The sequence below is a fragment of the Canis lupus genome, chromosome 36, assembly GCF_011100685.1.
Source record: "Canis lupus familiaris isolate Mischka breed German Shepherd chromosome 36, alternate assembly UU_Cfam_GSD_1.0, whole genome shotgun sequence".
In the NCBI taxonomy this organism is placed as follows: domain Eukaryota; kingdom Metazoa; phylum Chordata; class Mammalia; order Carnivora; family Canidae; genus Canis; species Canis lupus.
This window is the reverse complement of record NC_049257.1, coordinates 17,073,238-17,097,679: the sequence shown is the minus strand read 5'-3', so window position 1 is coordinate 17,097,679 and position 24,442 is coordinate 17,073,238. Positions and strand designations below refer to the sequence as shown.

General features: G+C 44.6%; 1 protein-coding gene and 2 long non-coding RNA genes across 4 annotated transcripts in view; 2 read left to right on the top strand and 1 right to left on the bottom strand.

Moving 5' to 3' along the window:
• The window catches only part of ITGA6 (integrin subunit alpha 6), an 81,529-nt gene extending 74,095 nt beyond the window's left edge, over positions 1-7,434 (bottom strand). For both annotated transcript variants that reach the window (XM_038584849.1, XM_038584848.1), the window contains exon 1: positions 7,234-7,434. In XM_038584849.1, coding sequence (XP_038440777.1) covers positions 7,234-7,415 — 182 coding nt within the window. In that variant the 5' untranslated portion in view covers positions 7,416-7,434. The remainder of the gene's footprint in view (positions 1-7,233) is intronic.
• LOC119867830 overlaps positions 7,163-24,442 on the top strand; it is a 52,161-nt gene continuing 34,881 nt past the window's right edge. The window contains exon 1 of the long non-coding RNA XR_005384731.1: positions 7,163-7,382. This is a non-coding gene — a long non-coding RNA (uncharacterized LOC119867830). The remainder of the gene's footprint in view (positions 7,383-24,442) is intronic.
• LOC119867832 lies at positions 14,732-21,241 on the top strand. The gene is made up of 3 exons (XR_005384734.1): positions 14,732-15,347; positions 17,861-18,197; positions 19,429-21,241. It is a non-coding gene; the product is annotated as an uncharacterized LOC119867832 (long non-coding RNA).

Genomic DNA, 24,442 nt, shown 5'->3' with positions numbered 1-24,442 from the left:
CAAACAAAAATCTGCTAGACCACACTACTTCCACACTCCGTGCATCTTCAACCTTAGGCAGCTTCGCTGTGAACAATCAGACCCAGCTTTGTACAACTAGACCTACCTACCATACACTAACGCCAAAGGACCGGGAAAATAAATCATCACCAACCCTGCCCTGCGTGTAGCACAAATTACCCAGTCTCCAAGGGATGAGGGTAGGAGGATACTTCCAAAGTCATAAAGGTCTGATAAGAAATGGAAACCAGGAAATTGATATTCCTCATTAACTCCACCCTGTAACCTCACAATCTACCCTCCTGGGTATCCTGTGTACAAAGTCACTGCCCACTCAGCACCTCACCTGCCCTGAAACCCAACTGGTATTCCTCTACTGCTTGGCAGCAGTAGGCTACAAGGCATGGTTCCTTGGAGATGTACCTTCCAACCATGGTCACTATAGAATGGAAGGGAAGACGTACACTTAACCATGATCAGAATCAAACCCAAAAAGAGAAACTATATGCTGTTCAGTCCAGGAAGCAGGGAAGATGTGGACTGAGAACCAACTTGCCCAAAGACACACCGTGACTACATCAGCTCTTACAGCATTGGTTTGGCATTTATTTCACAAACACAAAAAGTGCTTACTCTTGGTCAGGACTAGTCTAAGATATACTTATCCTCTCTTTACAGTTGTGCAGAGAGCCTAGAAAGTTTAGATTTTGTGATTGGAAGTAAGAAATACATATATTTGGTCTTGTGCCACTGTTCTGGCACAGAGCTCCTAAAACCCTTGGAATTTATTGAGATGAAAACAATTTAGGTGCCTTTTGTTATGCTAATGAGGTCTGTTAGGACAACACTTTAATGATGGGGGCTGACTGCCGAGAGAGAACCCACTGCTGATTGAAGATTGGGGACTTCTAGTCCCACCCACCCCCATCCTCACCCCACCCCCAGCAAGAAAAGAGGCTGGAGGTTGAGGTCAATCACCAATGGCCAATGACAATCGTTCGTGCCTCTGTAATGAAGCCTCCTTAAAAACCTGAAAGGATAGAGTTTGGAGAACTTCTGGGTTGAACATGTAAAGATTTAGGAAAAGTGGCACAGCTGGAGAGGCCATAGAAGCTCAGTGTCCTCTCCCCATCCTCGCCCTGTGCACCCCTTCCATCTGGCTGTTCCTGAGTTGTACCTTTTTATAACAAGCCAGTAATCTAGCAAGCAAAAACTTTCTCTGAGTTCTGTGAGTCACTCTAGCAAATTAATTGAACCCAAGGGAGGGGGCGGGGGGATGCATAGAAACCTCCAATCTAAAGTCAATCCATCACAAGCACAAGGGACAACCTGGACTTGCAACTGGCATCTGAAGTGAGAGAGAGTCCTGTAGGACTGACTATAAGGTTTGATGCTATCTCCAGGTAGACAGCGTCACAACTGGGTACTGGAAGGTATGCAACTGGTGGTATGTGGGAAAAACCCTTATACACTGGAACTGGGTGTAGAATTAATAGATGTTCTGCACAATGTCATGGCTAATAAGTGGCAGAGCAGAATCTGATTGAGCGGACTCTAAACTCTAGCTGGGATCTACACTTTACTTCTAGAGTCTGCTCTTATCCACTACATTATGCTACCTTCATGTGAAAAAGGAGAACTCATCTGGCTCAAACCCAGAAAACTTTAAGAAACAGATTCTTGGATCTCATCTATGGAAACTGGTGCAGCAGACCTGGGCTGAGCCTAGAAGTATATACAAATATATATATATTTTTATAAGGCAATTCCCCAAGTTACCCTGATAACCAAGCAAGTTGAAGAATCCCCAAGGTTCCTTGTAGATATAAAGTTATTTGATTTTCAAGTTGCATCCAAACACAGAAGGGTAAGAAACAGGGGGGCTGGCCCTGCCCCTGGTGCCCATTACAGCAGGGCTGGGTCTTGACCCCTTTCCCAAGAACTCTGGTTCTGACACAAGGCCCAACCAGATCACTATTCCACAGCTCTCACTGGAGGAGGCCAGCAGCTTCCCAAGACTCCCCTAGAGTTACACATATTCAGGATTCCCTTGCTAGCTTTGAACTAAAGCTTTAGCAATCAATTCCCAAGTACACTCACATGCTTACTCCCATTTAACCCCTACACGCCCTTGTCGAGTGCTTTTAGGATCTTGTTCTACAGCTATCCTCTCCATCTAGTCTCATTCTAACTACCAACAAATCCTGAGCACCCACTGCAGGGCAGGGCAACCTGTATCCCTAAGGTTAAGCTCTCAAGTTCCCCTTTAAGCAAAAACTCAAGCATAATTTAAAATCACCCATGAAAAATCCCTTAGCTGGGGAGGTGAGTGCTCAAGAACTCAAAAACCAAGAACTAACATCTTGGGTGTCTATTTGGATTATGCCTTTAGTTTCCCTTCCCCTCAGGGCAGCAGAGCCCAGGGGCTACTATGAGCAGGGAATGGCAAAGGCTTAAGGCAAAGAATTTCTTTCTCCCTGTACCCTGAGCTGAAAGAGTTGATTTTACAAGTTAAATTGAGTGTATGATAGGACTCTGTTGTATTTGCAAGGCATAAGCTAGGTGCTATCAGGCAAAGAAATGAACCTAAAACCCCTGCCCTCATGTAACCTATATAACCCAGTTGGAAGATATTGGCTCATCCTCTCAAAATGGTAGATGACAGTTAAACATGAAATCATCAGAACTGTCAAACATGTGATACTAAGTGCTACAGACATCCAAAGGAAGAAGAAATTGCTATAGTGTAGGCTGGGTTCAAAAGGCTTTCATGGGGAAATTTAAACTGGCTCTGGAGAAACTGATTGGTTCTCAGTCAGCCCATCTTAAGAACGAACATAATCAGTGTTCCACACAAAACACACCCGGTCATCTAAGCATACAATAGTATTTTCTACTATATCCCTACTCTCCCTCTTGACAGTGCCAAATAATTCATTGGCCAACCCTGTCCTCGGTAATATAAGCCAAGGTCCTAGGATAACCATGTGCCACAGTTTGAGTTCTACTTGGTTACTTACCAAAGCTTAAACTAAATCTTAATATTACTGTTATGTTAAAAGTGCTACACAACCAAGAAAAGCATGAGAATTGCTTCCTTACAATGATGGAAAATCTTACATGAGCATTTAACCTGACTTTCCTGACAAATTAGAAGTTTGAGTACTCTGATCCGTTTCTTCAAACCCTAAGTCAGTACTTGGATGGTCTCACGTCAGCCTGTGTTAAAATTAAGCTGGTCTATTTCTCTTTCTCATGGAGTCCTGAGATCTCCTTTAAATCTCCCTGCCCATTCTGGTGCTTTCTCCACTCTCAGGACTCAAGGTGACCGAGCACCAGTCCCTGGATGCTGGCCCTGGGCCACATGGCACTCTGAATGAATGCAAGGAAGCAAGTGCCTAGGTACACATCTTGGATGTGGCTCTGATCCCTGGCTGGCTCCACTCACCCCTCATTGGACTTTTTCAGAAGGGGAGGGAGGAGGGAGTAAGACTCAAAGAAAGAAGGACCCAGAAGCTAATCCAAGGCCAGCTGGAATAAGGGTCAACTGGAAGAGAGTCCAGGCAGAGATATTTAAACAGGCCTGATTTACATGGGAAGCAGTCTAATAAATCAACATAACACAGTACATTTCCAAAATGCAGATGCTGGCCAATTTCTCCAAGACTGAAGGACATTTCTAACTTTTCCTTTAGGAGATGGCATGAGCACAAGTCAGAAATACCAAGTTCAAATCCAGATTCTATTAAGACTCTGCTGAAGCACTTGTGAGACTTCAGGCATTTCCTAACTTTCAGCTTGTTTCCTCAACTATAAAAGCAGCCAGTCCACAGAGATGACTTTTATGACTAGATAACTAGTTAATGATTTTAAAGGCAGGAGCATCACAAGTCTGAGAAAAGTCAAAAGCAAATATCAGAGTCAGAATAGAAGGGACAATGGTTGGGGAGGGCGCCTGGGTGTCTCAGTCGGTTTAGAGTCTGACTCCATTTCCTCTCATGATCTCAGGGTTGTGGGATCCAGCTTGTCAGGTTCTGTGCTCAGCGTGGAGTCTGCTTGTCCCTCTCCCTCTGCTCTTCTCCCTGCGTGTGCACCCTCGCGCTCTCTCCCCCTCAAATAAATAAATCTTAAAAAAGAAGAAGGGACAATGGGCCTGGAGAGCCTCTAGAAGACGATGATCAGAAAGTTCCCCAATAAGATAACGGACTAGGGTAAAAAACCCAGAATTGCTCTCTAAGAATATCTTACAGATTTCTTCCTTCTAGGTTCTGTTCTGCCTAATAGTCAAACACAGATTCAGCTCCTTCCAGAACATCTGAGTGATGATACATAGAATGGACATACCCACAGACATCATTCCACACGGTCTACCTGGCAGGGCTGGTAACTCAACCTTGACCTAAATGAAATGAAAGATCCCAAGGGGCACAGACCCTGACCTCTGTAACTCAGAAAATGATCTCATCATCATTTGGAGTCTCAACTTCCTTAATGCACAGTCTAAAAACCTGAGTGAAGTTTTACAGTCTCTAGTTCAGTTTTACAGTCCCCAAAGTTTTAGGAACACCCAACTCGTTCTAAGGCTCTCAGATATATTATTCTGTCATAAAATCTTAACTAGAGTTCAAAATGGTATTTAAATACTTAAATAGCATTGTAGAAAACGTAACCGGTGAAAACCTATGGCAGTTCCTATAATAGTGCACTCATCTGATATTCCCACACATCTTTACTTCTCCTGCCTCAATAAAGTCCCTTGTTCAGCAAATTTACTTTATCAGTCCAATTAAGGCCAATTAAAGTTAAATTGCTTTGAACATGGGTTTCATAAATGTGACTAAGAATTTAAATTATCAATTACCCCACCTACAACAAACTTTGGCTTTGCTCTTTGGCAGTCAGAATCGGAATGGATAACACCTGTCCAGTAGCTGGCACACAGTAGGAATTCAATTAGTGCTTCCCAATTCATCACCATTAATAGCCACCATTTAGTCAGCAAATACCCATGCTCGGCAGGAAGTAAGCATTGTGCATACGGTCTCTTAACTCCTCACAACTTTACTAAGCAGTAATATCTCCATTTTACAGATAAGGAAACTAAGGCTTAAAATAAATTAACAGCTGCTACATGGACCAGAAGGATCAGGTCTCTTGCTCTCAGCAGGGCCTACTGAACTTTTCCATAGAGTGCAGAGTTGAGGACACTGGACCAGAAGTTGTGAGACTCTCAACCTCACTGACTGTTACTTACACCCACGTTAGTTACAGACAACGGTGACAACTGATGTGATCGCGGCCTGTATGCACTGGCTCTCCTGGGAGGACCAAGGCTGCTCCTGAAGCTGGAACTTTACCAAAAGAAGGGAACGGGACAGAATTTGACATACCCCACAGCCTCCTACAAGGTGGTTCCTGCCACACTCTAAGCTCTAGGGAAAGATACACTCCCGGGTGTGATCGGCCACTCCCCTCTGTCAGCCTCCTAAGCAGAGCATTTCTAGAAGGAGGCAGACTCTGCTGACAGGCTTATTCTTACCCACAGGAGGACTTCCAGCAGCTCTAAGAGCAGTAACAGGTTTTAGCAAGTATGCTGCTTAGTGACAGGTTCCTGGCTAAAATCACATTTTGCAAGTCTCCATCCCAAAGATATTTTCTTACCCCAATACATCCCCTTCACAATGCTGGCTTGAACAACTATTCCAAGGAAGCCATCGCACCCCGTAGGCGTCAGGGGCAAGGGACCATCAAGCAGAACGTATTCCCTCTCCCGGCCCACATCATCGCTGCACTAACCAGTTCAAACTCTCCAGATGGGTGGATGCACATTTACACACTCCTAAGTGTTCAGACACTAAACATCATCCATTAGCTGAGGTAACAGAAACCACCTTTCATTTCAGATTTATAGCTTAACAATTTCTACCGAGAGAAGGCAGAGGATAAGCAGCTGGCCAGCCCTGCAGACCACCAGCCCGCAGCCTCCCCACCCCCCACCCGTTTCTTTGCTTCACTAGCAGGTGTTATCAGAAAAACCTGACTTTAGGATTCACCAATTTCAAAATTCTTAGTTGCAGAAATCAAGAGGGTTTTTTTTTTTTTCTTTCCCCCAGCTCTAAAGTCCCACTGGCCCCCCATAAACACAAAGTCCTCTCTTTAGGTGGCTGCACTTTGCTTTCTCCGGTCTGTTGGTCCTGGAAGGACCTCGGTTCAACTCAAAGCCTCAGGGGAGGAGGGCACTCCTCGGAGTTTATTTTTCAGTAGCACAGATCAAGAATGAAGGCCCACAGCGATCAAGGCGGACTAAGCTCCCAAACCCCTCTCCAGCCTAAAGAGTTTGATCATGTGGGAACCAAACACTGTCTAAAGAAAGAAAAAGAGAGGCTAAGCTATGCCAGTCTCCACTTTCTCCCGGGAGGAGCGCCGCTACACTAGGGGAGGGGGAGGGGGTTGTCTTCCAAACTATGTTTGCAAAGCCCGGGCCCAGACCGGATATTTTTTTGCTTTAACCCCTGGGCTCGGGCCTGCAAAACGCAGAGGCCCGAAGGGTCTTCGGGCACCGCCGGGCGCTCCGGGGCCTTGACGGGGGGCGGGGGGGGGGGGGCGGGGACCCGCTCCGAGGGTCTTGTTTTTGCAGCTGATCTAGTCGTGCGAACAGGTGCTTGGTCAATTCCATCTTTTGAAAACGGGGTGTTGGGGAGGAATGAAGAGCAGCTCCCGCAGGAGCGCCCGCCGTGCGCGGAAACCCACGCAGGGCAGGATGCAAAGTGGCTGTGCCACTTCTGCGGGGCGCGCGGTGTCGCGGGGGCCGGGGCAGGCCCGGGTCTTCTCCACCGCGGTCCCAGGCAGCCCCCGCCCCGGACACACGCGGGAAGCTCAGCCGAGCGTGCCACCTGCCGGGGTCCCGGCAAACGTGCCCGCGGGGAAGGACCGCCGGGAAGCACTTTGTTTAAAAGAGAAGCAGCAAAAAGAAAAAAAAAGTAAACTCTCCCGGGGCCGAGGGCAGTCCCGCCGGGCAGCGGGGCCGCGGTCCGCGGGGCTCGGGTTTCCAGGGCCGAATCGGGGGCGGCGCGGCGGCGGGCGGGGCTGCTGGCGGGGCTCCCCGGGGCGCGGGGCGCGGGGCGCGGATCCGGGCGGGGCGGGGCGGGGCGGGGCGGGGATCCGGGCGGGAACGCGGCGCGCCCGGGTCGCTGCCGGCGCGGGCCGGCGCCCGGGGGGGAGGCGGGAACTTACAGCCGCCGGTCCTCGGGCTGCAGCTGCCGGTGCATGGCGAGCGAGAAGCCGAAGAGGCTCCCGGGCTCCCCGGCTTTCCGGATCACATGGTCCTCGCGGGTGTCCAGGTTGAAGGCGGCGCCGAGCCGGGGCAGGAGCCCCGCCGACAGGTAGAGCAGCCACAGCCGCCCCGCGGCCGCCATGGGCCGGCGCCCCGGAGGGGAGCGGAGGGGAGCGGAGGGGAGCGGGCGGGAGCCGCGGCGCCCTGCGCTCGGGCCGGGTTCGAGGCCGCCGCCGCCGCCGCCGCCGCCGCCTCCGCCTGGGGCTCCTCGGGCCACCGCGCCGGCCCCACCCCCGGGACGAGTCGCGCTGCCGCCGGCCGCTCCCCCTCGCGGGCAGCTCCCGGCCGCTCCGCTCAATGAGCCCGTTGTTCTCTGGAGACTCGCCGGCGTTTTATCAAGTGACGAGGCCGCCGGCCCCGCCCCGGCCCTGCCCTCCGCTCCCTCCCCGCCGCCGCCCGCCGCCCGCCTCCCGCCGCCGCCCGCCGCGCACCTTCCCGGCCCGCCGCGTCCCCGCCGCCCACCTGGCCCCGCAGCGGCCGCGGGAGCCCCGGGCCGGGGGGGGGGGGGGGGGGGGGGGGAGGGCTCCGCCAACGAGGCCCCGGGGCGGGGGGGCTGCAGGCGCGGTCCAGCCCCCGGGCCGCAGCCGTCCACGCCGACGCCGGGCGCACGATGCAGGCAGCGGAGCGCGGCTGTGACCCCGGCCCGCGGAACGCTCCGGTGCGGGGGCTCTTCTCCTCGCACGTCAGAGAACAAGCCCAGCCCTGACCCCGAGCACCCAGGATGTGCCCGGCGGCGAGGAGAGCTCCGGGCGGGAGTCACACGGGGCGCGGCAGTTCAAAACTTGGTTTCTGGGTGCAACGAAGCTCAGGAGCAGCTCCTCGACTGTAAAGGATATGGGGGATTAAGAGGGTTCCGGGCACCTGGTGGCTCAGCGGTTGAGCATCTGCCGTCAGCCCAGGGCGTGATCCTGGGGTCCTGGGATCGAGTCCCGCGTCGGCTCCCTGCATGGGGCCTGCTTCTCCCTCTGCCTGGGTCTCTGCCTCTCTGTGTCTCTCATGAATAAATAAAATATTAAAAAAAAAAAGTTGATACCTATGGGCTCGGGGGCCCTTCTTTCCTGCCCCCAGATTCGCAGGACTAGATCCTGGCCAGGAGGCAGCTCAGAGCTCTGTGTGGGTGGTCTAAAGCCTCCTGCCTCCAGAGCATGGGGTGTGGCCTCCAGTGAGGTCAGTGAGGTGTTGACCTCTGGGGTAACTATTGGCAAGAGTTCTTGGGCAGGGGAGAGAGAATTCAGGGGTACTGTGAGATTTCGGTGACAAAAAATTTACATTTTTCATTTCACTAAGCCTCTAACATTTAGCATTTCCTTCCATTATGAATGTAGGCAACACAACACAGTGGCAGTAGGGTAAGGACCTATGACTTCTTCTCCAGTAGAAACCACAGGGTTTTTTTTACATCACATCATAGATGTTACAATACCTTCGATTACAGTGGTTATTAGGTAGACCCTCTGCTAGATCTTGTTATGCAATAGGTTAATTAAAAAGTAAAAAAAAAAAAAAGTATATATAGGGGATCCCTGGGTGGCTCAGCAGTTTAGCACCTGCCTTGGGCCCAGGGTGTGATCCTGGAGTCCTGGGATCGAGTGTCCCACATCCGGCTCCCTGCATGGAACCCACTTCTCCCTCTGCCTGTCTCTGCCTCTCTCTCTCCCTCTGTGTGTGTCTATCATGAATAAATAAATCTTAAAAAAAAAAAAAAAATAGGGATACCTGGGTGGCGCAGCGGTTTGGCACCTGCCTTTGGCCCAGGGCGTGATCCTGGAGACCCGGGATCGAGTCCCACGTCGGGGTCCCAGTGCATGGAGCCTGCTTCTCCTTCTGCCTGTGTCTCTGCCTCTCTCTCTGTGTGACTATCATAAATAAATAAAAATTTAAAAATAAATAAATAAAAATAAAAAATAAAAAAGTAAAAAGTACACATACTGCTACAATACAAATTGTTTTTTACATTTTAACTGTATTTCAAGATAATTGGTTTCCTTTGTAATCCCACGTATTTTATGCTTTTAAAAACCTTGTTCTGAAAAGAGATTCATGGTCTTTGGCACCCTGACAAAAGGGTCCCATGGCATTAAAAAAGCTTAAGAAGTGCCTGTCTGTAGGCTCCCGGAATGCCTTGAGGAGCCTGCCTTGCAATCTGATATCCCTGCATTGGAAACAGAAGCAGAGGGCACCGGGTGGCTCAGTTGGTTGAGCATCTGCCTTTGGCTCAGGTCATGGTCTCAGGGTCCCCGGATCGAGTCCCAGGGGGAAGGCTGCTTCTCCCTCTCCAGCCTGCCGCTCTCCATGTTTGTGCTTGCTCTCTCTCTCTCTGTCAAATAAATAAAATCTTTTAAAAAACAGAAACAGAGTACAGTCCCAGGGAAGACCTGGAGTTCTGTGTGTGCATGTGGTGTAGGGATAGGGATGCCCTTCACCTAAAGGAATATTTGTACCAAGGGAGCAGCCTACACTGCACAAAACTGCTGCCTAAGCCTCATCAAGGGTCCTCGGGTGGAACAGCTGCCAGAGCAAGTCCCTCAGCATAGGAGGGGCATGTCCCACTCCTCTGCCGGTCAATAACTCCACTCAACTATAGTCAAAAGTGGGGTGCAGTGAGTTCAAAGTCAGTAGACAATGTTGGAGATCACAGTCTTTTAACAAATGCAAAATAATCTTGATAAGATTGTGAAACTAATCGAGTAAACCAAGAAACATCTGTATTATGATTTTTCAAGCAAGATAGCCTTTTTTCTTCATGTTGAACACCTAGTATGGGCAGAGAAACAGGTCCAAGCTATTACAGTTAGATCACAGTGACCCTCACTGCAGGCTGGTACCCAGTGGGAGCCACTGACCTGGCTGTAATGGTTACTGAAATACTTCTAAACTGGTTAATAAAAGCTCTGTCCTGAGCTCCCCAGGTTCAACTTCCCCCACCGTGGCCACTTTCCTAGGACTCACCAGCTTCCCCACAATACAGCAACTAGAGGTTTAAGCTTTTGTGCTGCTAGGTTGGGTGTGCGGGTGTCATAGCAGCTGTTCATGATACTGAATATCACTCCTCTCCTCCAAGGGTTATTCTCTGCACCATTTGCTGCTCCCTTCCCCAGATCCCTTTAGTAGATGACATTTGAATAACCAGTTACGTCCTTGATCCCAAATATTGATTGTGCTCAAACTGACATTTTAAATAATGTTAAATTTAAAATAGCAACTAAGTACAGAGTGCTGCTGAATTCAACGATGCTTGTTTGGGAAAAGGAAAGGATAAAGAAAACTAAGGATGAGAGACTTGTTCCGGAGTGTCTTGAGTTCCCATCACAGATGGAAAACCTTCAACCACACTCCTACCTTTCACCTATCTCCTGCCTAGGATGCCAAACATACTTGAAGTGGAATAAAACTCAGACTCTTAACAAGAATCTCTTTGAAGACTGTCAGCTTTTCCTGATTAACTGTAATAATCACGTTTTGTGAATCAGTTGTCATTGCCATGGAAATAGGTCAGGCTAACAGAAGAGAGAAGTACCTTGCGGACGGGAGATGTAGAGGTCTTTCGGGATCTGCTGAAGATATTGTCCATTTCTGGGGAGAAGAAATGAAAGAAGCAAGAAACCTAAAAATTATGAAGTAGAGACCTGGGGAGGGAGGTGCATAGTTTTAATGCAAAAAATAAATCTGAGATAAGAAGACACTTGTCTGGAGGCAAATGGAGAGAGTTAACTTCATGATAAAGGCATGCTGACCACATAGGGCATGGCATGTGTGTGTATGTGTGTGCACATTGCAAGAAGGGCTCTACAAATCCAGTTATGACAAAATCGTGTCATGTTCCCAAAAAGGCTGATTAGAAGACAGACAGGAATGCCTAAGAATATGAATATAAAATCACAGTAGATACTTCTACAAACAAAATTTTAAAGATTTTTATTTACTTATGATAGACATAGAGAGAGAGAGAGAGGCGGAGACACAGGAGGAGGGAGAAGCAGGCTTCATGCAGGGAGCCCGACGTGGGACTTGAACCCAGGACTCCAGGATCAGGCCCTGGGCTGAAGGCGGCGCTAAACCACTGAGCCACCCAGAGATCCCCTACAAACAAAATTTTAAATAAAAAGTCAGTGAAGTCTGAATAGATATTTGCTCAGGTGAGAGCTTTTGAAGTATATTTTACCAATACACTTTTCAAAAAAAATTATTTGTTCTATATCCTGCCTTTGGTAGGGGAGCTTTCAAGTAATTTTAAACTATTGGTCACCTGTGGAGAAGTCGGAGAAACCCATGTCATGCCTGAAATATTTTCCATTTCCTGGGACCTACTGTAATCATTTTGCTATCAGGTTCTCTGTTGTACTGACTTCATCATCACCAACAGCAGAGAATATCCTATTTGTGGCTTTTGAGACAGCATAGAAACTAGCTATTGAAAATTTCTCCTTATTCTCATTTTGTGGTTGCATTATCCTGACAGTTTTGCATGTTTCCTGGAGCACATGGTCCGTGGAACCCAAGACCCTTGCTTCAAATTCTCTCTCTGTTCTAGCCTGGTCAGATGACCTTAAACCATGTAATCTCTCTATGCCTCAGTTTCCCTAGCTAGGAAGTAGGGATAATGATAGCATCAACCCCCAAAGAATTGCTTTACCTTAAGGATCAATAAAGTTGGCTAGAATCAGGAGAATTCAAATTGCCAGCTATACCTTAGTTTAAAACCCAGATATATTTTATTTATTTTTCTGGTTTCATTGAAAGATAATTGACATATAGCATTGTATAAATTTAAGGCATATAATGATTAGATACATACATATATATAGTAAATTCCACATGAGATGAAATTACGTGGTATTTGTCTTTCTCTGACTTCTTTCACTTGGCATTGTACCCTCTAGATCCATCCGTGTTGTTGTAAATGGCAAGATTTCATTCTTTTTTGTAGTTAAGTAATATTCCATTGTGTGTATATGCCACATCTTCTTTAGCCATTCATCTATTTTTTTTAAAAGATTTTGTTTTATTTATTCATGAGAGACACACAGAGAGAGGCAGAGAGATAGGCAGAGAGAGAAGCAGGCTCCATGCAGGGAGCCTGATGTGGAACTCGATCCCGAGACTCTGGGATCATGCGCTGGGCTGAAGCTGGGCGCTAAACCACTGAGCCACCCAGGGATGTCCATAGCCATTCATCTATTGATGGACACTTGGCTTGCTTCCATATCTTAACTATCGGAAACAATCCTGCAGTAAACATAGGAGTGTATATATCTTTTTGAATTAGCAATTTCATTTTCTTGGGTAAATACCCAGTAGTGGAATTACATATGGTAATTCTATTTTTAATAGAATATAATAATTTCTTAAATAATTTTTAATTTAAAATTTTTTTAATGATTTAATTTTTTGAGGAAGCTCCATACTGTTTTCCACAGTGGCTGCACCAATTTGAATTCCCACCAACAGTGCAAGAGTGTTCCTTTTTCCCCACATCCTCTCCAACACTTGTTGTTTCTTGTGTTTTTGATATTAGCCATTCTGACAGGTGTGAGGTGATATTGTGGATTTGACTTGCATTACCCTGATGATGAGTGATGTTGAGCATCTTTTCATATGTCTGTTGGCCATCTGTATGTCTTCTTTGGAGAAATGTCTATTCATGCCTTTGGTCCATTTTTAACTGGATTACTTGGCTTTTTTGGTGTTGAGTTTAGAAGTTCTTTCTATAGTTTGAATATTAACCCTTTATTGGATATATCATTTGCAAATGTATTCTTACATTTGGTAGGTTGTCTTTTGTTTTGTTGATGGCTTCCTTCACTGTGTAAAAGCTTTTGTGTTGATATAGTCCCAATAACTTAATTTTCCTTTTGTTTCCCTTGCCTGAGGAGACATATCGAGAAAAATGTCAGAGATTACTGCCTATGCTCTCTTCTAGGAATTTTATGGTTTCAGGTCTTCCATTTAGATCTTGAATCCATTTTGAGTTTTTTTCTGTGTATGATATATGAAAGTGGTCCAGTTTCATTCTTTTGTAGCTGTGCAGTTTTCCCAACACCACTTGTTGAAGAGATTATCATTTACCATTGCATATTCTTGCCTCCTTTATCAAAGAATTAATTGACCATATAACTGTGGGTTTATTTCTTTTTTTTTTGTAGGTTTATTTCTGAGCTTCATATTCTTTCCATTGATCTTTGGGTCTATTTTTGTGCCGGTACCATACGTTTTGATTACTGCTGGTTGGAGTAGATCTTGAAATCTGGGATTGTGATACTTCCAGTTTTGTTCTTTTTCAAGATTGCTTTGACTGTTCAGGGTCTTTTGTCGTTCCATACAAAGTTTAGGATTATTTGTTCTGGTTCTGTGAAAAATGCTGTTGGTATTCTAATAGAGATTGTTACCTCTATAGATTGCTTTGGGTAGTATGGACTTTTTAACAATATTTGTTCTTCCAGTCCATGAGCATGGAATATCTTTCCATGTGTTTGTGTCATCTTCAATTTCTTTCATCAGTGTCTTATATGGTTTTCAGAGTATAGGTCTTTCACCTCTTTGGTTAAGTTTATTCCTAGGTATTTTATTATTTTTGGTGCAATCGTAAATGGGACTGTTTTCTTAATTTCTCTTTCTGCTATTTCATTAGTAGTGTATAGAAATGCAATGGATTTCTGTATTTTAATTTTTTGTATATTGAAAGGCCACACTTGGAGGAGATATTTTTTAAATTGACTTCTTTAAGGAAAAAATTTCTTGCTTCCTGTAAAAAGCGTCAGTGAAAAGAAAAGAAAAAAAAAAAAAAAAAAAACAAGCTGATTCTGAGTTAGACCAGTGATCTCTGGAGTGCATCCATTCAGGTCAAGGTAAGGACTCAAAGGAGGCAGCTTAGCCTCACCCACTTCCCAACTGAGGGGCTGGACAAGTTCCTCTACTTCTCTAGGACTCAATTTTCCAATCCATAAAATGGTCAGAATTCTGATCTCACCAGGTTATTATACAGATTAAATGAATTATATACATGAAGTATACAGCACAGTGTCTTCTATTAAGTATGTAGCAAACAACATGGTAGCGATGAAAACGAAGGAGGAGAAAATACACTAGAAAATAATACAAGAGCTGGTTCAGGTAATGGACTTTAAATACAGGGAGAGAGAACATGTGATGTCATTTGTACCCCACATTCACTTCATGTAAATGGTCAGGATAAACTATTCCTTCCCATTAGAGATCGGCAAACAGTCCCTGTCATGGCAGTTTCTCAGTGCCTGACATTGAGGTGGAAGCAAGTTGGTACTTGACACTGGCTCTAGGTGGCTTGCATCTCTTGCAGTGTTCACAGGGACAACAACTGGCCGCAAACTGGACACCATAAGCTGGAAAGAGAAAAACAGCTCAGAGGACTTGCCAGCTAGGAGGCCTGGTGGGAGAATAAGATGAAAGTTGAAGGACGTTCCCAAACACATTCTTATCTTCCTCTTTTCACAATCTGTTCAACCAGCGGGAGAGTTACTGCAAGGGTTATCCAAAATGACGGCCAACTTACAAATCATTGTTACTGTGTTTGAAGCTTTAGCTCATCTACTACATCCTGCTCACTGAAAATAAGTTGGCAGGGTAGTTAGCGGAACATGCAACTTAGAAAAATTGGACCCTGAACTTCAAATTTTTTTCAAGATTTTTGAATGTGGAAAGCAAGCCATTTGCATGCAAATAACAGTACCCACTATTTAACAAGACACTTGAAGGCAAGGTAATAAATTCTGCCCTGTGAACATACCACCATATAGAACAAAAAACAAAGAAAGCAGGAAAAGAATGCAGAAATTTGGACCACCTAATAGCTGAGAATGTTCCTGAAACAATGCCTTTGCTGTTCCAGATCGCAGGATTAAAAGTGAGGGGTTGAACAGTTCTGCATTATACAACGTATTTCTGGGCATTCCTGGTGAAAAAGGAGAAAAATGGGCCTGGTGACACTTATATCACATTTCATTTTGAAAAATCATCAAACATCCAAAAAAAAATCATCGTAAGTACATTTTCAAAAGGCAAAAGACATTGTCCAAATTCTGTATCCGGAGACATCAAAGCGGAGACCTTTTATAAGAGAGAATGTCAGGGTCTCTGATCAAATTAAGACTCAGGATATCGCAACTTCTGATTTGGTAACCAAGACCACACCTTCTTAGGCTTCTTCAGCTTTGGCCCACCAACGCCAATTTCCTGCCCCCCAAACCAGGAACTGTAGCAGTTCACCAAGAGTGAGCTTGATGGAAGGTTCTCTGGCAGGAAAACACCACCAGGAACACTGTATCAGCTAGGCTGGGCTGTTCAGACATAAACACATTTGCATGTTCTTCCTGCCTACAGAAGGGTGGAAAGCCTCAAAAGCTAACCAGGGGGATTCCTGCCAGGGTGGACTTTTTCAGCCTTGGACCCTACCAGCAAATAGAGGCTCCACCCCAATGCTCCAGAAATTCACTTTCCCGGAGTAACCAACCCATCCCCAGTTGCTATGGGTTACAGAAAAGTTTGGGTAAATGCCACATTGGTTGAAAAGAAGGTAACAGAGTATAGGAGACAGTCAGCTCTTTGATTTTGAAGGGCTATTAGAATTTCCCAATTTACACTCTGTAAATAACCAAAATACATTTATTCCTCTGAGACTTTCTTCATGTGCTGACTCCAGTCATCTAGCAATGGCTATCGTGGTTATAAATAACTTCAATCTGTATTTTTTTAAATAATTCAATTGCAGGAAGAATAGTTTTAGTGTTATGTGTATTTTTAAAATATATCCCAAAGTTGAAATCTTTTCAAGTGTTAATTAAAAGGAAATATATATATATATATATATATATATTCTAGCCACTAACCACTTACAATAAATATTCAAAGAGGAGAGGAGCACTGAGTAGACACCGTGACCGTCGGCCCACGCACTCCCTTCTCAGACTCCCTCAACACTCTGCATACACCTCTCTCCCACTTCATACTGAGTGATACTGCGATTCATCTGCTTACAGAAAACTCTGTGCTACTAAACTTAGTTCCTTCAAAGAGGAGGCCGAGCTTTACTCATTCTTGTATCCGTGGTACCAATAACTAGGAACTAATTATTCATGGAAACTACTAAAAAAATGACTGGTTATAATACCTACGTTTTTCACTTTTATGCCAGTACTCTTCTTTGAAGTTTAGGGGTTTTGTGTTTGGTTTTGTTGTTTGTTTGTTTGTTTTTTAAAGAAAATATGTCACCCTTGTATTACATGCTTAAAATAGAGCATACCCAAGAGTGTATACTTTATTGAAAGGGCATATACCCCCCTCCTTACCCAGATTCCTCTAAAAATCAGTAATTTTCATAGAAATGTAAAACCCCTGCGTCAGGTCAGCCAGTTAACAAGGTCTGGACTCAAGGTCTCTGATGCTCTAATCCCACCAACAATTCAAAGGCAGGAAAATAAATGAAAGTGTACTGCAGAATCTGGAGTAGAAATTCTTAGCAAAGGATTCTGGGGAGGCTGGGCGGAGCTTGAAGAGTGGAGCATGAAGGCTGAAAATCCAGAAGTCCTTTGAACTAAGAAAGCAGCAGGGTCCTTGGAGGGCTAGATCTCCTACATTGGAAAATATATTTGCTTCACTCTTTGATCTGCTGTCCCCAAGTCCTCACAATGCTGCCAGCATCACTGTGCCTCATCCTTTAGTCACCAAATAAACAGAAGACATGGTGACAAATGGGAAGTCACCATGAAGTGGGGAGGGTTCAGGTGATAAGCTTCCCTAACCTCCCCCCAGCTCCACCACCCAATCCAACCAACAGTGTATACCTGAGGCAGTCTGCACACACCCTGCCCTCTCCCCCTTCCAGCTGTATATGCCTAACTGGGAGGAATCTCCATGCCAGCTAGGCCTTCTCAGGAAAAGATTTCTGGGAGAAAGCATGCATTGAGGATACAAAGCAGACCCAGCTGAGGCTCATGAGCTTGAAGCAATACTACTGATGTGATGTTTTTATTGCAATGAAAATCAAAAGACTGGGGAAAATAGGCTTCTGTTTGCACCTGCAAGGATGATATGCTGTGGTTCAGAACCACAACTATAGTTTAGATGGAAATCTGGAGACACAGTGGGTGAGACAGCATAGTCATAGCAAGAAAAAAAAAAAAGACAAAGCATGAGGTAAACAGTGGGAAAAGGCATCCAATGTGTGAGTCCCAGAGTTTCATCCTTACGGACTAAATTGTTTTATATAAACATCCATTTTCCCTGGGATTTATTCAAGGTTAATAGTAAAACTGTCAGCCAAGAGTTACCTATTTGGAACCTGTGCAATTACTCTCAATCATATATTCCATTTAATGGATCTCTCGATTGTTACTAAATATTAATCAGTGCATACCAGGGTTTACTAAATAGTACTAAACACTCAGTGCATGCTCTGTGTATACATAAGGGTTTCTTGAGTTTTCTTCCATATTTTTTTCATATCATTGGGTAAGAGATTTGAGAAATGAGTTACAATATTGGATTCTTTTTTAGGGTTCTAAGGTCACAAGAAAATGTTTGAGGAAGACTCAAGATGGCCATGGATTTTTTAATTTTCCTCTCCTTGAGAGGTGGGGTCTAACTCCTTCACCCTTGAATCTGAACTGGCCTTAGAGATTTTCTTGACTAATAAAAATTAGCAGATGTGATCTTCTGGGACTTTCCAGGCTGATGCATAAATAGCCTTATAGCCCATTCCTGGGACTCTTGGAACACTCCTTCTTGTACTCTAAGCTGCCAGGTAAGAAGTTCGACTTCTATAGTGGAGCAACCATGAGACCACGTGGAGAGGACATGGTCCAGCCTTCAGCTGTCCATGGCAAAGTGCCAGGTATGGGACTAAAGCTATCTCAGACCCTATAAACCTGCCCAGTCACCAACTGAATACTACCAAGTAATCCCTGCTGAGACCATGTGGAGCAAAAGCAGCACCCAGCCAATCTCTGCCTGGATTCCAGACCCACAGAACTGTAAGATATTAATAAAGTGGCTATTGTTTTAAGCCACTAAGTTTTAGGGTAGTTTATGTCAAACAATAGCTAGCCAAAACAGATGTAGTATAAAGTCCCCATGTGGGACTCCTCTGATGGTGGTCATCAACTTCTATTCAGCTGACTCCTCCTCTGCCAATCTTTCTCAGGGGGAGCAAGTCCACAGTGGTAGGCCATGGTTGGCAAAACTATTGGGTGATGCTCTTAGAGAAATGAGATCACTTATACTTGCTGAAAGGTAACTAGATAGAGTTTTGAGGGTGATGATTTCATGGCTCCATGACTAATTCTTAATCACTCAATAATAGGTCCAAAGCATGTACAAATAGGGTAGGCTTTGTACAGTTTCTCCCAGCGTCTAGCATGGACTATAGGGAAAAACAAAAAGCAGCTCTGTCTGGCATTGTGCAGTTGGTAATAGCTTCCACTGGTCCACATGGGGCTCCCTGACCCAGTTTTACCTACAAGAGTCTTTTATCATCCCTAGTTCCCAGTAGTGTTATATATATATATATATCCATTATAGATTATATATATATATCCATTATTAGAACATATTCTGAAATGGCACTGCAGAGGGTGAATCCCAAAGTGTCATTCCAACACGAGCATAAGAATCCCGGCAGAAGGGAGGCGGTCTAAAAGCTTAGAAGATCTCCCACCAATGTCTCTCAGCCTCCCTCTTCATTAAAGGCCTTATCCCCCCTCTCCAGCTCCAGTTTCATTTTGTAAAAAGGTTCACTGCCTTATGTGCCATGAGCAGACAAGCTTATCGAATGAACTGTAAATCTAATCAGTTTGGCACAGGGGTTTCATGGGAGCCATGTAAACAATAGCTGGAGTTGTGTTAAGCTTCACTGACTCCAACTGATTCCCAGTTTGGTTCATTTGTGCAGAACAGTTGGAGATACAAAGCCAAGCCCATTAATTTCCAGAGAGCAGAGAAACGAGCTGTCAGTCCCCGGGAGGCTTTCAATCCACACTCTAACTACAAGATTTTATTTAAGGCATAAGGTGTGTCTTCGTGTTACTCAATTTCTTTCCATTTCCTCAATATTCCGTATTTCTTAGGAAATCCCGGCAATTCTTGTTGAAATTGGAATCCTGCGGAGAAATGAGCAGAGAATGTCTCCAAGTTCCCACGGCCCCGCATAAAAGTGATCAAAGTGTGGTCCTGAGTCCCCACCCGAGACTGCTTCTTAACATGCTTGTACCCCAGGTTACCTCCGGAAAAAAAGACTGAATCAGCCTCCGCAGCTAGTTCAGTTCTATTTCTCATTCCTCTACTTCTAGGGCAACACATTCGTGTTTTTCATGTGAATTACACCCTCAAGATTGTAAAGTTTAGTAGTCACAAGGCTGAAGTCACACCACTTTTCAATCTCTTAAATAGCATATGCTTAGTTTCCAGATGGAAAAATGAATATTCACCACAGCTCCATGAGGAATACCAATTTCCCATCACTCCCTAGCATTGGGCGATGCAGTTATAATACTGTGCTAATTTAGGGCATTTTCTGGTCCTCCGAGCCTCATATTTACATACGAGCTGAAACTGCAAATGGAAATGAATGGAGATGATGATATTTGCTTTATCTCAATTTTTCTGTGAGAAGGAGAAAAGCACTTAAGCTTGAAATAAGCAGATGTGAAAACACTTCTCACTAATCAAAATGTTTACCACTAGGTTAGAAGAGGCTGCCTGTTTGGAGGCATAGAACCCGATATGTATACTTAGCAAGATAAGTGTATTTAGTGTGATAGAACCTTGGAGCAGAACTTTTGCAGCTTAGTCCAGATGACAACTAGCAATACCACATTTCTTTATCAGGCCTTTCACAGCTCATGAACTTGAATTCAAGAGTACCTCCTGCGTCTCTTTCACTACAGACTCACACCAACATATTGGGAGTTTCAAGTTACCATACCCAGAAGTAGCAGAGAGGAAAAAATGTCAAGAACAATGAAATGTCACTACAAGATTCAAAGAATTAGCTTTGTAAAAATATGTCATATTAAATTAAGGAAACTTTAATTGGAATAAAGAAAATTAGATATCTAATATTCTGGAAGACCATAAAAATTGTGCAACTGCCCTCAATTTGATCACAGGCAGTTTTAAACATTCATAACAACAGAAGACTTGTGAAATTATATATATGAAGGTGACAGGAGATTGCCAATGTGATTCTATAAAGCGCTTGGCATAACAAACCAGTCTAGAGATCCACTTGCATTTTCTTGAATAAGACCACAGTGGTTTAAAAATCACAGAATCCCACCTCAAACTAGCTTAAGCTATACAATTGGTATTCAACAAAGGTTAGGGAATTATCACAATAATAACTAAAATTTATGGGATTTATACCATGTGATAGGTAGTTCCTAACATTTTACATTGATGCATTCATTTAATCTTCACAATAACGAGCATCAGAAATATTCTTAGCGATCCCATTTTATGCATGAGGAAACTGAGGAGTAGCAGGGTCACATAAGTCCCCCAAGTTATACAGATCAGAGGTGTCCAAGCCAGCTTTTGATCCTAGGCAGGCCAGCTCTAGACTGCCTGACTCCACCCCCAACTAATTTCTAGAATATGTGACTTTTTGAAGTTATCAATCAAGAAAAAGCATTACCTTTTGACTTTATTTTGGTATCAGTTGGGATCATGGCTTTCAGATTGAAATCACAAGGCAGTAGTGATCACTGCGACAGTGTCCACCTGTGATGTTCCGAAGAAAGTCTGATTGTGTTTATTCTTAGAATCTACCTCATTCAGGGGGCGCCTGGGTGGCTCAGTCAGTTGAGCACCCTACTCTTGATTTCGGCTTAGGTTGTGATCGTGAGGTCGTGAGATGGAGCCCTGCATCACACTCAGCAGGGAGTCTGCTTGAGATTCTCTCTCCCTCTGCTCACTCCCTCCCTCTCTCTCAAATAAATAAATCTTTGTAAAAAAAAAAAAAATCTCATTCAATATCAGTATTTATTTGGTAGACAAAAAGAGAATGTATTTCCCCAATGTTTATGTGCTAATGACTTTAGTGAAATTGTTAATAACCTGGAAGACAATAGAAATTCAAACTAACTCTCAGAAAATGGGGAAAATAATTCAATCACTTTAGATGCCCCAGAGATGTTTATTAATCACAGTGCCAAATCAGCCACTCCATGCTGCACGTGCTCTGATTGACCACCTCACGTGCCCAGCACAGGTGATGGGATGGGGGCAAACACCTGACCTGGAGGTATTGGACTGCCCTTGGGTCACAGTCTATCCAGAGACTGGAGTGGGCCTAGCAGATCCTCACTCTTGGGAGTTTGCTCTGGAAAACAGAGCGAACCAAGTGGCAACAGTAACTTAAGCTGAAAAGCTACGATGTAGGGAGAGGAAAGGAGAGGCCCTTGTGGCCTTGTGCACACAGGCAAGCCAAAGCTAGGAGGGGAGCAGAACAAGGTGGTCCACTGAGAGAGGAGAATGAAGCAATACAGAGTGAAGAGAAAGGAAGAGGGTGGGTGTCTACACAGATGAACATGAGAAATCAGAGTGTGCTGTGCCTGGTGCTGCTGCAGATTCTGGAGGTTCTCAGTTTCCACTGTGGTGCACAGGCACTCTTAGGAGCCCCGGTGGCCTGAGAACTCAGGCTTTGTTCCTTGCAAACAGAAAAATCTTACCTGAAAGTCAAATGAGTGAAAAGCGATTCACTTTTGGATAAAATCTCTCTACTCCAAAATAGGTTAGGGAACTACTGATACACAAAAAGAAAAAGAAAAAAAAAAAAAAGACTTAAAATTAAGAATAATTTACCTAAGTGAAATCATGGTTTAAAAAAACAATACAACACTGACCTATATGAACAGGTCATATATATCATATAAAAAATGATTTTTTTTAAGAGGTAGGTTTTAGGGACACCTGGGTGGCTCAGTGGTTGAGCATCTGCCTTTGGCTCAGGGCTGATCCCGGGGTCCTGGGATTGAGTCCCACATCAGGCTCCTCATAGAGAGCCTGCTTCTCCCTCTGCCTATGTCTCTGCCTCTCTCTGTGTCTCTCATGAATAAATAAATAAAATCTTTTTTTAAAAAGAGAGGTTTAAAATAAAACTTTCTTCTCTCTTTTAACCAAATTTTACTTGGCACACAGTGTTATTTTTGCCACCCTTTAAAACAAAGAAAATATAAAGATACAGATCTCCTGGCAAGGGTTCCAAGAATAATTAAAATTACTACTGTATGACTTATAAGTGAAGCTGCAAGGAACTGGGGGCTCTTTGGTCTAGAGAGAATAAAGTTAAGGAGTGACTGGTTATTCAAAGATATGGAAGGTTTTTAATCACAATTATGTCTTGTATTCATAAAAGTAGGAATGAACAAGTGCTTCTGTCAGACAGGATGAGGAGTCCATACATAGGCTACAGAAGGCCAAGGACCGCCTAGTCCTGGAGAGATATTCAAGAAGAAATTTAGAAAACACACGCAAGTCTTGCATGGTTGACAAATAGTACTCAGTAGCATCTCTGGGTCTGAGCTGCCAACAAAAATACACAATGGCTGTCATGAAGTGCCATGGGAAGTCATGAGTCAGATAAGAAGGAAGAAATAGAATATAGAAGAAAAAGAGGAAGAAGAAGAAACAAGCAGATAGGAACGTATGTCGGAGGAAGCGGTCAAGTTAGCATTCACCTTTCAGATGATGTCCTAAGATCACTTTGCTCTCTTATTTTGTACAATATAGTATGTAACAGGGTGGCCATCACCAAACCATAATTGGGTTTAGAAGTGACCCAAGTCGAGCACGACATATAGAGTGGCCAAGAGTTTAGGCACTTCGTGTGCAATCACCCGGCCTCGCTCTCCCCAAGACCTCCCTGAGGGAGATGCCTGACAGCCTGTGACTGACTGACTCATCAGCTACCTTCAGGAACCCACATGAGAGCAGGGATGCCTTGACAGGAATATCACCTATTGTGCCACTCTGCACTGTCCACACTGTGCACAGCTCTGCCTCTGGGCGAAGGTGTCATTTGAAGGACAATGGGCGCCATGACCCTCATTTCTAAGGTACCTTGCTGATGAAGAGAGAAGTGAAGGCAGCTTTGTCTCCACTGAGGCATGGAGGACTAAATCCTAATCCCAAATCCATGTTTATTTCATGAAAAAGCCACTTCTTGCAGTACTCCATTTCCATCCCTATAATACAGGGTAGGCTGTCTTCTCTTTGACAATATATCATGCTACTTATGACATACACATATCTGACCGAGTTGCTGGGTTTAATTAAAGTTGGGCTGTTTAAGAAAGTTGAGCTTTTACAAATGAGAAAGAAACTATGGTACTCACTACTCAAAATACTTGCTTTATGGACCATTCTAGAGGTCATAAAGTTTTGTACTAAAGGAGACTTTAGGGGTCATATAACATTCAATCTTCTCATGTGTACAGGGTTGAGGTAACTGAGACCCATAAAGGGTTAGGGGCAGAATCAGGATTAGACCATGAGTCTGTCTAATCTCACCAAGTAGTTTCCCCAGCAGGCCAGGTCAGCACAGAGGTGGCATGTTCTTTTTCTCAATGACAACCCAACACACAGAGTTCATCGGGCTCTGCAGTGGAACGTAACCATGGAAGTTCCATTTGCCCACAAATGCTAAAGTTATAGAGCATGAGTATAAAACAGAAACACTTGGCAGAGGCTGAGGTGATTTCATGGCTGTGTCCCGGCATCACATTCTACAGAGGTTGGATCTTGTCTGCCACTGCCCAGGTTCCACCCAAGGGTTGGTAATCTTCCTGGTTTCATACTACTTCTAATTGTTGAGAAGAAACCAAGAGGAGACATGCCTCCCCCTTGTAGAAGTGGCTCTACCCCGGATCATGTCTGTCTCCACGAGTTCCTCCTAAAGTCACCCCATTCAAATCAACTTATTCTAATGTTCCTTAAATCAAACTTGCTCTGGGCTGAGTGTGAATCCAGTTTAATTTTTCATAAGGGGGACACCTGGGTGGCTCAGTGGTTGAGCGTCTGCCTTTGGCTCAGGTTGTGACCCTGAGGTCCTGGGATCGAGTCCCACATCAGACCCCCCCG